Raw genomic sequence first — 18,444 nt, 5'->3', positions numbered from 1 at the left:
ATATATTCTCGAGTCTTCTAGAATTATTTCAAAATAACGCGAGAATAATTCAAAGGGATTAAAAAATTTTGCTCTATAAGATTAATAATTCAACAATGAAAATATTATTAATTCAAACGTTTTTCTCAAGAGTATAAGAATTACAGATGATACATTTAGAACTATCCTTTCACTGGTAAACAGTACAAGAATCAAGTGTACCGTACAACAGCAATAAATCCACAAGTCGAAATATACAATGCGCCACCTGTTGCGAATTCAAACATTGTCAGCAAAGATGATTATTTCAATCAACAGAGCAGGATATGATTTAAAATATCATTTTTTCTTTCGAATTTTGTTTCATTTGAAATATTTTGTTGTTGATTTTTATATTTGTCACATGTATATAGAATACTCTAAGCCCTAGAATTGAGATTCCTTGACCATTCCTGTCTCCTATTTATCCTAAAAACATATTTTTGAATAATTGTTGTTTTATGAACACATTAACTGTTTCTTACTAGGTGAAGTATTTTTCCTGCAAATAAAAATACCAAAATAAATTTCAATTGTTCAGTAAGAAATTAATGAAAATAAATGAGAAATCACGGTAATCTTGAAAAAAAACACCGTTAGAATCCAGAGTGATCAGGAAATGATCAAAACGTAAATATTTAATTTTAATTACAGTTTCACAGAATAATGTTAATTTTGGTTCCAACGGTTACATCCTCACAGCACGCTCTTCCCCTACGTACACAGGACTAAAGTTTTTTCTTCTGCCTCGGTTTTCTGGAAGCAAGCAGCAACAAATGGATTCTGATCATTTTATTTTTCAAATACTTTAAATTAGGATAATTGGCTTAGTGCTAGGAATTTTTCAATATTTTCTGATAGTTTTTATTCTCGTCGAAAATTTGTCTAGCATCGTGTTTGATCAGTAATCTTCAATATGTACATAGTTTTCCGGACGTGAATCCCTGAAACAAAAGCAAATAGTGATGCATTTGTCATGCATTGTTCAGTTCAGTCGTGATGAGATCTGTACTAAATAATTGAGCAGATATCCACATTTATGCGGATGCGATGTGGTTTGCAACAGTCGGACAACATTTGCGATGTTCTCTATACTATAAAAGGATACGAGTAGCGTTGAATTGATCCAATTTTCATGGATTATTAAATTCCACCAGGTTGGATCTTCAGAAAAATATGTAATAAGAACTCAAAAATAAAAGTAAATTTATTAAAAGCAATTTGAAGAAAAAAACTCTCATCAATATTGTGTGGGTGAAAAGTAGTGAATTTGGGTTAAGCTCGCTCAAATGAGATTTTTCCCTTCGTCATAGAATTTCGATGAGACGATGGATGCTCATGAAGGAAATTTTTAGTTAGATTTGTTTGTCTATGGTTTAGTCAACAAATGATGAGGATCTTCGAGTTTTTTTTTTCTAAGCATAAAGCTCTTTGGAAACCTCAGACGGAGTAAATAATAGAATTGGAGCCGAACTGTTCAGCTCACCTCAATACTTGAGTACAGTTGAGTCTAGGATATAAAGAAGTAAAGATTCAAGGTTTAAACTACAAATTGTTCATAACTGTTAAATACATGCCTTCATACTTGTAATCGAAAAGAAAATCCCGAGAGGCGAGAAGTAGAACTCAGGTATCATCCGAACACATCTCATTTCACCCTCAAGGTTTTGCAGTTTTAATTTTAGCGAATTTTATATTATCATTAGCAGTAAAAATTCAAAATTGAACTTGGAAAAGAGCTCATTAATTTTCCTGGATGCATACTTCATATATTCACGAAGGATCTATTCAATTCAAACTTTTTCTAATTAGCATCTATTGAAACTCAACTTCACTGAGTCCATATATTCAACGCTAATTTATAAGAAGTAAAATTGGATTTATTTTTAGGACAAAGTAAGTTTTAATGAAACTTCCTCCACATACCGTATTTTTCCGGATAAAATTACAATCATTTTATTCTGTATGTTCTCGTTCTATGCTATGAATGATGTTTTTAAAACACATTGCTGGGATTTTTTCCCTCCCTGCTTCCTCCTTTCCATTATGCAATGAAGCGTCGCAAATATCTGGCGCTGTTTCCAGTATTCGAAGAGCATTTAGGATTTGTGTGTGTGTTTTTCCCCCTACCATTATTTATTACTTTGCAGTAACCTTTAATTTTGCACGTCTGGATGAGAATGCATTCTCATTCCAGTAAAAGCTTTACATATAAATCTGCTATCGATTGCCACCACCACCACCACACCACGTCCCTCTGCACCATTTTACTGGATGCAAATCGTGAGAACTAACGGACGGACGGACGGACGCTTTGTCATCGATGCAAACACAACGATGAGAAAGAACACGATTAGGACGACGTGGAACTATATGTGCACTTATGAAGCACTTTGCTTCTATTTCTATACTCCACGTTTTTTTTTCTTCTTCCATTTTTTCTCACTCCAGGTGTACATAATTCTCATTGGTTGGGATTTTGAAATATGCCAAAAAAAACGACATGTCCAACAAGGTAACAGGAAATTTTATCGCTACAATTTTTTTTCGTAGAGAAAACGCCGAACAACACAAGCTGAAATGTGTCTAAATGAATGAATATACGTATGGGGTGAGTGTGTAATGAAGAGAGTGAGAAAAATAAAAACGAACAAAGCCTGTCTTTTCTAGTGTCGAGAAAAAAATTCGAAAATTGAATTCCAGAGAAGAAAAAATAATACATATACATATCAATGTGTAGACGACGAGCAAACACACATAAACACAAATTAATATACGACATATAGATATATCACTTGGTGCTGCGCGTGTGCGAAAACGACAATACAAAATTCGCAAATCGCAAACCAACAGTGTAGAAAAAAAAACAGATTAAAATGAAAATATATGATCATTTTCATCATCGTCCGCGAGAGTCAAATTCAAACATCATCAATCACAACATTGTTGTCCTCGATTTGCATTAACACAACACACAATACTAATTATTACTTTGATCTGAACTGTACAAGTATGACCGCGACACATTTGTAAAGGAAGAGAGAATGTGTATACGTGTATGTATGTGTATGTGTTATGTTGTGTATGTATGTATGTGTGTGTGTGTGCTTTCTGTATTTACGTACCGTTTTGGGCCCAACGTTCGAAGTAACCTAGTGATCGTGCGACGTACAAAAATGTCGCGAAACCAGTATAAATTTTGGGTATGCACCATATGGGTACAAGAAAAAAAAAACGACGAAATAGGGCTAGTGTTATTTTTTAAAATGTAAGAAAAAAAAGATACAAATAGCTGGGCGATTAAGAAATGTAATGACAGTGATGAAATTGGGTTATGGGTTCAAATGACATAATGCCAATCACACGATCAAAAGATGGAGCTACGAGCGAGAGAGCGCGATGTTAGGACGACGAGTTCATGGATGTTGTCGTCATCAACAGACGACGAACAAATTTCATCGAACTACCGTCGGAGATTGTTTCTGTGTGTGTGTGTATGACATATGAAAAAATCAAAGTATTAAAACGGGGGAATGCTGGTTAATGTAAGAGAAATGACGAGAGATGTTGTGCAAATCATACATGGAGAATTGTTTTTTTTTTCTTTTCAAATGAGAATTTAAGCCTTGCTGTCAAAGAACGAGTACGTCGGATTCTCGTAGCCATTCACTTGCATTCCAGCCACATGACGCTCCTCAGGAGTGTAGACATCAACCTACAATTTAATATATATATATATATTTAATTACATATAGAAGATAGGAGTAATATACAGGAATCCTGTCTAAACTCATCTTACTATTACTTAGTAATATTTAAAAAATATTTGTAAAAGTATGCGATATATGCGTGCTAGACCTTTCCTACAAGTAAACATGAATAAGTTAAAATAAATTCTACGATATTTTTTCGGGAAAAATCGTGGATCAAGCGATCGTTTCATAGATGTCAAGAATTAGAGTCTACAACACTCTGAATTCTCCACGATTGCAACTTGCTTAAATCCTTGAAGTCTAATTATTCCCTTCGTTTCGTAATAGAGGCAATAATCCTAGCAATTTATATGTTTTAATCCACCTCAAAAAAAGAAATTTATTCCACGTTCCTTCTGAATGCTCTAAAGGAATTTTTGTTATGTTTTTTTTATATAAAAATTTCAAAGTAAACCACCTCAATAAATCCATGATGTGCTCGTCGGCGTCGAACAATTGTCGCCACCAACATGGTTAGTGATACGATCGCTACTGCTCCAATCATAAATACAGCCTGAGATGATGAGAGAATTCCGCTCTCACTGTAGCTGGATTTCTGGAAAAAAAAAATAACAACATCCTTAGCATTGTACGCAGAATAAGGATGTGCTGTTTTGTAGCCTGGATTTCCCTTAGCAATAGAACAACTCCAAAAGCGCAAAATGTTTGAATTTCTACCTATCAAGCGGGGGAAAATTTGCAAAATTCAGGTAAGCGAAAATACGCAATGCTACAATACTAGGAAAATACTGGTAGCTCCCTGAGAAGTATTCCACACAAACCTGATTTTGAACGAGTTTCTCTTGGCGATAATAGGCCGGCTTTTCTTCAATGATCGGCTCAATGTCGACGCGAAGCTCCTTAATGGAATCCTGAAATGTCAAAGTAAGGATTGAGTCGAACGTTTTCGAGAAAGATATTAAATAGAGTGCGTGTATCGTACACTTAATGGAAATTAAGCAAGGCTTCCAACGATCAACGCAAACCGCAAAACGCTTACCTCATCCTCATCGCTCTCATCTGAATCCGAGTCGTCAGCAGTTGGCAGCGGCTCAGTGTGCACAGATTTCTCGATCAGCTTAGGAGGTTCTGGCTTCTTGACCTCCTCTTTTCGCTGGATTTCAATAACCTGAAACAAAAGTATAGAGCTATTTGCTAGGGATTACCTATTTATCAAAAATCCAGTAACAATCCGAGAATTATTACGTACCTTAGGCTTCTTGACAATTGGATTCTTTTTCACTTCCTCATCATCCTCGTCCTCATAATACTCATCATCATCTTCTTCGGAATCACGAGAATCCTCGGATAGAAGCTATAAATCCATTAAACTCGCCGTGATGTTCATAATCACATCCTTTACGCGTGAAATCTCACCTTTGCCGGCTCCTCAGTGGATTTCCTGGTCGTCGTTGTGGTGGAAGGCGTAGTTGGTGGTGCTTTAACGTCTAGTTTTGCGCTAGGATGAAGCTTCTCATAAGCTTCCTGAAAAAGAATCATTTATAAGCCAAGAACACTAGCTGTAGATGAAAATCGTCCAGATACCTTGTACAAATCCACGAGTTTCTTGTTCTTCGCATCACTATCCAGCGAATTCAATGCATCAATTGCAGCATCCGATAATTCTGGCGTGTTTTCACGTCGGAAATCAGACCAATACGCCACTGAAATTAGGATAAATTTTCTATAAGTAGGAATAAAATTGGAAGAAAGTCAATTGAGCTGATTTAATGCAATGGATCCTCCAAACGGAGCGCATATGAACAAATTATGCTTTTCTGACTTTGTATGCAAAATAAGCTATCCTGGCAAACTTCAAAATAACATCGTTACGTGAACGAATTTCCATAATCTACACTCGTGCACAATTTGAAATCTGCCGTTCGTTTTGCGTTTCCTGTTCTCGGGAAAAAATTTGCAAAGTGCAAGGATTTAACTCACCAGCAATTGGGCGAACTTGACTCTCGAGGTCTGGGAAGTCGCGAAGCATGGCTAATGTGCCATTGATACGCAAATCGATGTATCTGCAGTCAGAGATCTTGATCAATATGTATTCGATCTTACTATATCAAGTACAAACAAGCTGTACGGTACCTCAGTCTGTGTAGGACCGTCGGTTTAAATGCAGCCGCTTCGGCTTGATCAACACGAAGAAGATGACGGTATCGATTAATGGTGTGGATACGATCTTTCTCCTCGGATCGAATGTATGTCTACAGAGATCATGAATTAAAAACGCATATGACTGTGAGTCACATTCAATGAAACTAATGAATCCAGAAAATAACCTTGAGGGTCTTAAGCACGTGATGTTTGTTGGCGGATTTGTCATGCATTGCAAGTGCTTGACGATAGTCATGCGTTGCCTTAAAACATTCAACATTAAGGATCATTAGTGAAGGAAGAAAGAAGTGGATTTGAAAAGACCGGATAAATCTAACCGTTCGCTTTTTCTCGTTGAGAATTGCCTGAACTCTTTCTTCGTGTGTGGTCTCAAGCTGCTTTTTCAGGCGTTTGTGTTCATCTTCCAGAGCGGCAACAGTCTGTAATCAGTTCATTTCGGATGTCGAAAATGATGATTTCGTTTTCAACAAAAAAAATTCTAATCGAACCTCATATCTGCTTATATATTTTCTCATCATACATAACAATATGTTGTTCTACACCAAGATCTCATAAAACTCGATACTCGTCCTCTTTCGCAGTAAAATGTTACACAACAGAGCTCCGAAGCACATTACTTATGCCGTTATCGGCTTCTAATGTTATTCTTTCCAGAAAAACAGAGTTTTTCATCTTCCTAATGATCACGACCTTCCTTAAAAAAAACGTAGCCTTGGTCTGGTAACTCTTCGAAGACCTCACACCTACCAGAATTAATTCTCTACGAATAATGAGAATGAAAGGAACAAATCGCATGCACAGGGAAACACTAAAACGTTTGTTTATCCGGAAAAAATATTATAAAACAATCCCGTCGCTCTCACCTTCTGGAAACGGTTCGTCATGGAAACTTTGAAGGACTCGGCTCCTTTAGCATCCTTAAGTTTCATCTGCTGGTAACGAGCCTCAAGCTCTCCCCATTCTTTCATAACCTTTAATAAATACTATACATTTTCGAAAATTATCGACTTCAAATAATGTTTCCAAGTTAAAAAAAAATGATTATGAGCAAAATGTCTCCCGAATATTGATGGGAAATAATGTTGTTGACTTAATTATTATTCATTTCGCCAATATTCAGTTTACTTATTTGGTGCCTGCAATAAGAAATAAATAAGTGGAGTAATCCAACGCTAAACTGACCTTTTCGATCTTTTCGCGGTGCTTTTTGTCCAGACGTTCTTCGGCATCCTTGAAATTCTCGTGTTCGTTAGTAGGATCCTTATTCTTAAAGTATGGATCCTGACCCTCCGAGGACTTGTCGTCCGAGGAGTCTGAAAAAAAACGGAGAGGATGAACTCAAGGAAGAAATATTACAGACATCATTTCATGGATATCGCCAGATTTTATGGATGTCCTCAGTTTGTAAGCCTATATGCTCTTGTGAAGTTAAAAATGTGGTTAACTTAGGAACATGTAGATGTTATGCAGTGGTTCTTAGATTCTATTGATTGTGAGCGGGAACAAACTTCTGGGATTTCTTCCTCCAAAGAAGTATATTCGAAATATTTACATTTTTTTCTAACATTCCAAAAAAAGGGGTACTTTTCTGGCAAAGAAATTTTCCAATACACTCGTAAGCATGTGAAGATGTGTTAGCAAGCCTTTATATCCAGAAAACTACTTGCAATTAACACAACTTCCAAGCAAAAATTCCACGTTGCGGATTTTCCGGATGAAACTGAAGAGCCTATTCACCTTCATCGCTGTCATCATATTCCTCATCGTATTCATCGTCATCTTCCTCCTCTTCCTTCAACGGTAATTTGTTCGCCTTTTCAATTGTTCGTGCGCCGACGGCTGGAGCCGTAATCTTGTCTGAAAACCTATTATTCCACTACTTGATCGTGTATGGTTAGTTCCATCTGCTGCTAATTCTTTCATTAATCCCACGAGTCCACATGTGAAGCCCTACTGTCCCATATAGAATCCATAAAATATTCGTGTATATTGAATTCATCCGCTCAACTAAAGCTCAACTAACTACCCTCAGGCATCAGACCTCATTTCGTATGTGTACGGCTAGAAATGAGTGTTGTTCGAGTGTTGTTTGCCTATTAGTCCCGGCACACGGAACAAACTTCTTCCGTATACATCCCATAACCACGAAAAGTTCCCAATTATGACATCATTTAACTAATACGTTACGATTGTGGACGAGTTTTCACACCATCCCATCACCGGTGGTGAATACAAACAAACGGTCATCATAAACAACGCTGGATAGAGCGAGAAATTCCCGCATTCCATAATGGAACACATCATATGATTCGTGTAAATTAGAGCGCACGCTACCGTCGGGGAAACGTACCGACAGTTGGGCAGCAGACAAATTCGACACCGGTAAAAAGATCCAGACTACATGGTTCGAGTACGGCAAACGAACGAACAGTCATGCTCTTTCCGTTGAAAATCTAGGACGTACAAGTAGTTAGAAATGCGATAAACAAAACAAGGATACTATGGATACCTTAGCTGAGCACTGTTTTGTTGCCTCATCTCGCCAGTGCTGATAGTCATTGCACGATTCGCCCGAGTTCACGTGCGAGAAGCGGCAATCATGGGGCACTTGCAGTGCTTCGGACTTAAACTCACCATCTGCAAAACAATGGATATTGATGGATTTTTTTTTCTCTAAGAGGCGACCATTTGAAGGATTTTCTGAGCGCTCACACTTTAAACGGTTCTATGCGCTGTGTGATTTCTCGAAAACATTTGTTCGGCAAACAGGAAGTGTTCGATTCAAAAAAAAAGTTGGAGCGGAGAAACTTCTGTGCTTTTTTTTCTGTTCAATAATGTTGATAAATATCCATCATGACACTATTCCTCAAATTTGGAAGAAAAGAAACGACGTTTTCCCAACATCGATTTGTCCAAAAATCAGATGTGATCTAAAATAGAAGTGGCCCGAAGATGCGTAATTCGGACAAAAATCTCCCTTTCTTCCGGAATTTTTTCGATGATAAGGAACTTTTAGACATATATTATTTGAGTTTTTAGTTTTTTTAGAAGAACTTCTCAGGGGAGAGGTACAACAAAAATTATTATAAATCTGCCTTAAGAATTTTCGAAAGGAATTTTGAGTTATAGAACTGAAAGCACTTCGGAAATATTGCGGAACTGTCATAGGAATGACCGTTACACCTATGAAAAATTTTGATTGCTGAACTTTTAAATAGAACCCTATATTGAAAGAGTTCAATTAATAAAGGAGAATATGCGTACAAGCTTCTTTTCGCTCTTTTTTTTGAATTTCTGCCTTCTTTCTTCAGTAACAATACTTTTTAAGAATTATTCTGAGAGGTACAGCTGCCTATAGACTTAAGGTGTTGCCAGCCAATAACGGTGTAGGGCGGGATTATTGGTTGCACTTAATTGGGTGATAGTTACCACGTGAATTTCCAGAGTTAAAAAATATGTTTGGAAATTTTCTTTGCTTACATCACCTCTCTCTTCAAAGGGAAGTATATTATAGGAATAATGGAATAATCTGAGAAGCACACTTTCGCGAACACGACACGCGTTCGACTTCTCTCTTCTGGAATATATCCACGGATCTGTCAAGGTCTATCCCAAACACTTTACTCAAAATACACTTTATAGCGAAATTTCATTGTGCATCCGTATATGTGAAGTGCATATTTCCAGAGAATCATTGATTAATACGAAAGCACTAGTCCTAATCGTCTCGTCCCTAGATAATTGTCTTTTTTTTTCGAATCCTCTCAATCCAGAAATGGCTAGTTTTTCCGGAGAAAAGCGCGTTGCGTTTTATCGGTGATGTAGTGCTGTCAAAAACACACTCATTCGGTCTGCACCCGACGAATACGACCATAATCCCTAACTGGGACGGAGGTCGTAGAAAGAAAATGGATTGCTTTCGTTTACTTATCCCTTTCTTCGCTGTGAAAATACCGCCAACATATGCTCATAGTACATTCTGAATATGTAATTTTTAAGTAAAATGCACTTTGTTGGTTGAAAAAAAGAAGAGCTAGGAGATTAATTTTATTATGGAACAAAATATTTTCACATTCTGTCATATCTGATTTCAGGGTAATTCTGGACAAATTTGATGAAGTCAGTGGTTAGACACTATCAAATATGTTTACAACAATTACATTCGTCAACCCTTTACTACTATACTTTCAAATTGGACAAGAACTTTTTGTTTCATTTAGTTTAGTATATCTAATAGTAGAGACCTTGATTATTTATGTAATAACCTTAAACTATAAATAATAGGTGTCCAAAATTATATATGGCACGACATGACACGAAATTGAGCATCGCTAAGCAAAGATGATCGATGTGTAAATGCTTCCTTCTTGAGAGATTGAAGTATCCTGAATGGGTTTTTTTCCCGGAGATTTCGATTGTACGAAGAATTCGCCTATTTCATATTCATAATTCAAACGAGTATCCACAAAGTATTTCTTGACGACACTCGGCTGCGCATCAAACCAGCAGCTATAGTAGAATTCTACGGCTCTAATTGCTCTAACGACAACGATAATTAGCCTAGTTTCTCGGTTCGAAGAAGTCAAATGAACTAGCAATCTGTGAGGCTAAGCAAGCTCCTCTAAGTTATGGATTTTTATAAATTTCACTTCCAAATTATTAAGATTGGATATGTTAAAAATCGGAACAAAAAAACTTGCTATTGTTCAAAATGAGCAGCAATTAATCTTTAATTTATTTAATTTATTCAATTTTATTTATTTTTATTTAATTTTTCTAACTGAGCAAAAGGGAAATAAAGGGACATCTTTTACAGGAACATAAGAGAAACGTGTTCTCAGGATGATCTGGACAGTGTATAACAGAATATAGAGCATATTACTCAGAAAAATTGAAGCCTGAAAACTATACATCCAAAAAAAAAATGGAATTAGCTTTACTTGGTGTACACATAGATCCTACAATCTAAAATCGTCGTCTATATTAATCACAGAATCAAAACTTGAAAAACCCCTCTTTTTGTTTTTAAAAATTCTAACAAATTCCATGGAAAATTTGAATTCTCGTCAAGAACGTCATCTTTTTTTTTATCAAAGAACACATGTTCGAAAAGCATTAGAAACAGCTGATCAGCTGAAAAAGAACTTATGCAGCCAGTTTAACAGTGCAATCGTTGACTTTTTTCTGGATATAATGACATGGCTGTTGAGCTCACCAGGAATGAAAACAAATAGTGGAAAATCTCTAACAAGGTCTGTAGAAAGGGAGATTTTCAATTTGAAAAAAAAAAATGACTCAAAGATTTTGGGGTGTTTTTGTCGGCACAATTTGAAAATATTCCGCTGCATATTTCTACATAAATATGTGATTGAATATATTTTAAGTACAAGTACACTTTAAATTCTGGATTTTTTTTTTCGGGTAAGGTACAAATAGCGTAAATATAGAAGCGGGGACTAAGTTTTTTTTTCAGAGAAAAAGGCTACGAACCGCTTCAGTCAATTATTTTTTTTTTGTATTGAACAAGAGAAAACGAAAAACGATATGAGATATTTGAAAATTTCTGTGCATTTCCAGTCTTCCCAAGAGTGAAAAAAAGAGATCGAAATGTCCCCAGAGGGGAACTTTATATGGCGGAATTGCAATGATCGAAAAGGTTGCAGGAAGATTCGAAAAAAGTTGCAATTCGTATTGAAGTGTTAGATTGCTCGACGATACCGTATGCACTTTTCGCAAACATAGGATGAGGAAAAAAGTGTGGGAAGCTAGAAGACCGCTGAAGCCCTCAGACACAATCAAAACGTTCGCTAAGGACTGCATTCGTTGAAAAATCGCTTTAAAGAGGAGAACCAGAAGTTTTTTTATGGATTTTGAAATGCTTTGATCCATTCACTGTTAAAACTCACTCAAATATTCTAAAAAAATTCATTTCACCTAATTGTAGTCAAGAAAAATCCAACACTTCCTGGAAATATTTCTAGAACTTCCTCAGGCTTACACTAAGAATGATACCAGTACATGACTGTATTGTAAAAAAAAAATCATTGTAGATCAAAACACAGTCGCATACACTCTCATTTTCGCATAATTTTCATATTCTCAAAGAATTTCTCATTCATTCAACCCCTATCCGCTTAGTGTAAATCCAAACATAAAATACCACCGTATTCGTGGATGACAGCCACAGCTCATTTTTCCATCAAATAAGTGAGTCACAAAATAAACGGATTTTCCGGTCTGATAATATTTTTACGTAATCATAAATAAAAAGCGGAGATAACTGTATGGTATCATGTAAAAACAACTAGTAATAAAGTCACATGATCATAATATCATAGCAGAAATTTCAAGTACAGTAGTTGCCTGAGTTCTTTGCGCCGGATTTCCGTTAGAAAAAAAGAGATAATGAGTTATTTTGGTATTTTTAACACTATGATGTAGTTATCTCAGATAAGTACGTGAATGTACGTACCTATGCACTGGTACGGTCGTACTGTATGCGTCCATTTGCATGGCGTACCCTCTTCACGGCACCACTTCTCGATGGCCACCTCGTGTGAATACTCGACAATATTTGTGATGTTAAGCTTCGGATAAGCCTAAAACGATCCACATTCTTAGGACTGCAATTTTTTTAATTGAAAACGACACCATCACTTTTTTCTGATTGAAACCCATCCATTCCCCGAGCTGTCCCTTCATTTTGCTCACGTCCCCTAATCTCTGGATTCTGCATGACCTCTAACAGTCAAAAAGTCTCCTTGAAATGCAGTTAACGAGGCAATAATCCTATCCTAATGTATTGCTTGGAAACGAACTCATAATGGAAATACGAAAGGGAATAATCCGGAATTAAAACTCTTACTAAAAACCAAAGTTGTTGGATTAAATCTTTCCAGAAAGAAAATCTAGAAGTAGAAGGAACACACCCTTGAACACAAATCAAACTGATTTTGAGCAGGTTTTCTCAATTCCCTCAATTCCACGATATAAAAACCACGTGCAAATATTTTCCAGCACCATTTTAAATACAAATGAAAAATGACAAGTGGACGAATTTCGACGCAGCCCGGCGTAAAAATTGTGCACGTAACGGAATTCGCAAGCGCTGCAAACGACAATTTTCTTCATTCAGGCAGCAATAAAATGCTCGTTATAGGAAGTGCTCCTGCTGGGATCGACTTATTGTCTCGGATTTCTGCAGCACTCAACTCCCGCCCCCGATTGCCTTTCAGATTTCCATGAATTCTTCGAAACATAACATTTTTTTTTCTGGATACACTTTGAAGACAGTAACCTTCTGCGTGAGAGAAAAACAAAACTACTTACTCTTAAAGAGAGTAAATGACGCCAATTACGTAGTAAACACTGGAAAAACGGTAGGAAGTGACCGGTTTTCCGAGTTTATAGGCCATTTATGGCCAGGATTCCTAACCAGACAATCATCGAATGCCTGGATTCTAAGCTGCTATTATAGTGTATCCACACAAAAAAAGTGCTTGGCAGTATAACGACATTTTGGAACTTAATGGAAGAATTTTTTTTCCTCATAATGGATTAAAATATTTTGAGGAGAATGGAGAATCAGCCTATTTCAATAATTCAAGAGCTTTCGTGAAAAGGATGCTTGCAAAGGCTCTGGAACTGAATGCATCCTACATTTCATTTCCATAATTGCTAAGTCTTGTGCACATACGAAAAAGCCTCGAGTACCTTTTCTCAATTTTGCAGCAAACGGCGCTGGCTTATTCCTAAAAGGGAAATCCATAGCTGATGACGGAAAAAATAGAAGCTACTAAATAATACCGTAACGGATTTCACGGATTTCCTGGTCTAGAATCTACGTAGCAAAAAAACCGATTATTTTAATGGATGCTTACGCTAGTCGGATCATGTCAAATAGCGGCTGAAACGGCTAAGAGTTGTGTAGTGTCTGGAATATGAATCTCTTGAGAATCGACAAATGTAGAATGCATCAAACAACGGAACTCTTTGAAACGAATTCTATGGATTGCAAACATTTTTCTTCAGTCACACTGACTGATGACTTAACTATCACCGAAAATTCACAGAAACAAACATGTCAGCACGAAAGCAGTACGTTTTGACAGATGTTTGAGCAACGGATCACATCTCCAGGGGTTTCAACTCACATCGTTTACTGGTTGTTGAACATTTTCACATCGTAGTACGAGTAATTTATTATATTTTGTTGTTGTTGTTGTTCTGAAGTGGTCGTACAAATTCTTTTGTTTGTGTTCTCGTCCAAATATATGGACATATTGCCCTATATGTGCTGTCGTAACTTGGATATACGGACATATGGAAGTGTGAGTATGTGTGTGTGGTGTGTGTGGTATGTTGGACTTGAGGAACGAGTGCTAGACTACTCCCTAGAGGATATACGCGCGTTCACTTCACTTCCAGTTCAGCAATGTTGGCGTCTTCTACGCATCCGGACTAGAAAAACTAAGCCAACTACATTAGCGTCCTGGATAACGAATGTTTCAAGAAAACATTTGCGTTAGGTAGCTTACCTAATAGTTCTAATACTTCTACAAATTCTAGGATAACTAACAAATAATCTGTAGATAGTCCATCGGATGTCCATATTACAATTTGGAGCATTGAAGAAAACGAAGTAAACGGGAAAATTGCTGGACTCCAACTCAATAACCGGATGTTACAAGAGGAAATCCATTAATTTTGCACACACACACATACATACTAATCTATCCTACCTAGCTATTAATAACCTTACTATGTAGATTTAAAGATTAATAATCCTGAGATTAAGAGGATGCTCACCTTCTTACAGTACTTCAAAATGTCTAGTTTTCCACTCAGACATGTTGCATATCGATTCTCATCACTAATCCAGATCCCATCCTCACTCATATATTTGTTGCGATAACCACATTCAAATGCTACAAGAGGCACGAATTTTTCGTGCTTTTTCGTGGACGATCCGTCAACGCTTGCGGACACACCCTGAAAAAGTAGAAGAAATTAAAATTTGATGCGTGATACAAGACATTTTGTGAAAACCACCCCTAAAATATAAATATGAGTTTTCAAGAGAGAGATAAAATTTTCAACAAGGAAAGTGGTCCCATATCAATATTTATCTAACACAGATCAGTAGAATAAAGTAGATCAAGGTGTAAATTAGCAAGTGTTTTTCGAAAATTGCTTCTTTCAGTTTCTAATCCGTATGATATTTTACATCAAATATTTCACATGCATATCAATTGGCATTTTTGTACTTGATAATCTCAAATATCCAATCGTATCCAAAGCCCATGTCTTCCGGATTTTCTTTTCCTGATTACAAGTTGATCAAATTAACTAGCGTTCCGTTAAAATAGTTGCCGAAAGTTTTGTTCTTCAATCTCTTGACATCCCATCAGCTCTGTTCAAGTGCTGATTTTCCAGGATTAATGCAGCTTATTTTCGAACATTCTTCATCGGAAAATACTGCACTTCAGAGGTCAACTTTGACGAAACTACTCACAGCAGAACAAACCTTAGGATCACAACAGGAGTACTTCCTATCAGTTGAAGAGAGCACTGAACCTCCTTTCTCATAGGTTTTACTTAACTATTTGCTAAGAGAAATTATATTACATTTTTACAATAAAATCCAGAAAAACATGTGGAATAATACCTCAACCAAAGGTATCAAGTTAGCTCGCTATTTGCTTTTAATCGCGCACCGTGCGGGGAAACTGAACTAGTTTCATAGTCAAATATAAGTCGTCACCCCATAGAAATCATTTCAAGGCGATGTTAAAAAGAAGAGAATGTCTAGGATTTCCATAAAACTCTACATGCTTAGGAATGGTTTGTTTGTTCTGCAACGTTCCACACACAGTCATTGCAGCTTTCTTGTCCGCCCATTTGTATCGGCATTCAATTCCAGCAACAACAGAAACGGCAAAGTTTCCGAACATCCAGCGAAATAGTGCTCTAATTATTCCCAAGCGTTGAGCGGCGGCAACTGAGGCGCATTCGAGACGTATTGAGACGAGGAAAAACCGACTAACCACTCGCTCAAGCATTTCGCATGGAAACGCCCGAAATGTGGCAAATTATCCAAAGTGCACGTTGTGTATCGGGGCGGTAAACGGAAATTGCTATCCTTGATGCCGCGGCATGCGACGGCTTATTCAATCACGATCGCTCGTGGCGTCAAACCGGAAAACTATGGGGCGCGCGTTGACGATGGGGCGAGCCGACGCAAGTGTATAGTTCCGAGAACGCGATGCGCAACGACGACGAGAAAAAAAAAAACGACGATGAATCGCGGTCGAAATCAAATGTGATCACGGTTTTCAGTCGAATACTATGCGCTCCCCGCGTACAATCGTCGACATCGCGAGTTCATTCGTGCTCCTCCGACGATCGCGATGATGCAACGTTGGATAGGCTTGATAAAGTTTGTTGAAGCGTGAATCGGTGGCTTCATCAACGCCATTTCCATCTCGTGTAATAAAATCCAAGCGCTTTCGGTATGTGCATCCAGCCAACTCGCCAGCCTTTGCTAACATGCCAACTAGAGCTGCGGTGACATTTCCACATGCTGGCACTGGTCAGCAAATTGTCCATGACATTCGATATCATTGCGTGTTCTCGGATAATGAAAGATGCACAGCGCTACCTATTGAAATACGTCCGAAATGTGATAGCGTGAAGCTTTCATTTTTTTTGCTCTAGATAAATCCTGGATATGGATGTAAACGATGGTGAAGGAATGATAGAAATAACTTAACAGCAAGCTCACGAACGCTCAGAAAATTTTCACTAAGTAAATTTTCAACGGAAATTCTATTTAATCCACATATTGATCAGTTATTTCAACAACTCAGAGCAGAATGTGAAATGAGGTATATGTGAGGTATTGCCAAGCGAAATCGATAGTATTTCACAACTATTCGTTTACAAGAGCTTCAATTAGAAAAAATGTCAACGAAAAATGTCATCGAAAAAGAAATGGCTCTTCAAACAAAATTAACAAAAGGCTTAAAAATCCCACTTTCTGCTCGAACGAAATACGCTGTAATACGCCAGAAAATTTCTCAAAATTAGCTGAAAATGAAAGAAAGTGCGTCGGCAAAATGAGGTCTTTGCAGTAATTTTGAAGAAGAGTTCAAAAAAAAATGTTCTTGAAGTTTTTATGCGGCCAAATGTTTCGTGGAACACAAATGAGAGAAAAGAGAGTAATTTGAAGACCTTTCTATTATTATAAAAATGTTAAATTCCGGAACAAATGGGACGTGTTTGATCTCTAAGAAATTTTCGGTAAGGGAGCCACTCAGTGGCACCCTTATTTCTGGAAGTAAGAAAGCAAATCAATCGGGGCCCAAAGATCTAACAATTAGTCTTAGAGGATTTATGACATGTAAACTAAAATCACTAAGAGAAAAAAGTAAGATAGAACGTCCAGAAATAAGCGGGCCACTGAGTGCCCCCGTTCCCACAGGTGCAGTGGAGAAGGATTTTCATGGGAGAATTTTTAATAGATCACCTCTGAATTTTTTTTTTTACTAAACAACAGTTTGTGAATGTGTGAATAAACACTCAATGATACAGTAAATAACTTACATTTATATACGAGGTGGTCGATAACGGTATTAACAAGCTGACGACCAGCAGGTTACCCACCGTCATAGCTAAAATAATTGTAAATAAAAATACATCTTATCAATAAACATATATTTATATACGACATTTACGACAAGAAACTCTATAATTATTGAGCCAATAACAAATGAAACGAAATAAATGCGCCGAAAAAGGAGGACAGATATCGTGAGCGTAAGCAGCACGATAATATCCATGAAACCAGGAAAAGTTCAATCATTTGTAGTAGTGTTAACTACAAGAACAATATTCGAGGACAAAATCTCTTAAGAGAAAGAGCACCTACAGCGAAGCGAAGACGCATGAAGAGTGTGCAAAGAAATTGGGCGGAGTAAGTGAACGGAGGGAGAGAGAGAGAGGGAGACTTGCCTCACTCACACACACACATACACACACGCGCACATATATACACGCCTCGTCGTTAGCTCTGTTACCGTAACAACAGCCATGAGGCCGATTAACAGCTAAGGAAGAGATAATCACCAGGTCGTATTTTCAAATCCTTGTATGTTTTAGCAGTTAATACGGATTCACATCCGAGAAATGCGTGATCATGAAAGATGAGCATCCAGTAAAAAAAGAAGGGAAATGTTAGTTGGGAATTTCGAACGGACGGGTAGGAATTCACACTTCTTTGAAAATGTTCAATAGTATGAAAAACACGATTGTAACTCTTCGTTTCACTTGAATTATCCATTCATTCAAGGATTTATTCTAAGGGATCATTCGAAGCTGAGAAAAAAAACTGGGTAACTGTTACTAGGATGAAATCAGGATGAAATCCAAAGTGAAAGTGGGCAATTATTCGAACTGAGTAGGCGACAAAAAACACATTTTCCTAAGAAGATGGATGGAAGATAAAAGAAAAGTAAAAAAAAAATAGTGGGTTAAATGAAATTTCAGTAAA

General features: G+C 37.1%; 1 protein-coding gene across 1 annotated transcript; it reads right to left on the bottom strand.

Moving 5' to 3' along the window:
• Positions 1–3,637: 3,637 nt before the first annotated feature.
• Positions 3,638–17,564, bottom strand: RB195_025841 (uncharacterized protein; the record flags this gene model as incomplete). Its single annotated transcript, XM_064214153.1, has 19 exons — positions 3,638–3,733; positions 4,189–4,326; positions 4,553–4,642; positions 4,771–4,899; positions 4,981–5,085; positions 5,148–5,255; positions 5,316–5,434; positions 5,712–5,794; positions 5,865–5,983; positions 6,059–6,136; positions 6,212–6,313; positions 6,758–6,865; positions 7,077–7,207; positions 7,632–7,751; positions 8,245–8,347; positions 8,404–8,531; positions 12,367–12,493; positions 14,703–14,885; positions 17,499–17,564. The coding sequence occupies 19 exons, from the start codon at positions 17,562–17,564 to the stop codon at positions 3,638–3,640; spliced, it is 2,133 nt and encodes a 710-aa protein (XP_064070034.1).
• Positions 17,565–18,444: the final 880 nt, after the last annotated feature.

The sequence above is a fragment of the Necator americanus genome, chromosome X (genome assembly GCF_031761385.1).
Source record: "Necator americanus strain Aroian chromosome X, whole genome shotgun sequence".
Classification (NCBI taxonomy): Eukaryota; Metazoa; Nematoda; class Chromadorea; order Rhabditida; family Ancylostomatidae; genus Necator; species Necator americanus.
Note: the sequence above shows the minus strand (reverse complement) of the source record. Positions and strands in the feature narration are given on the sequence as shown.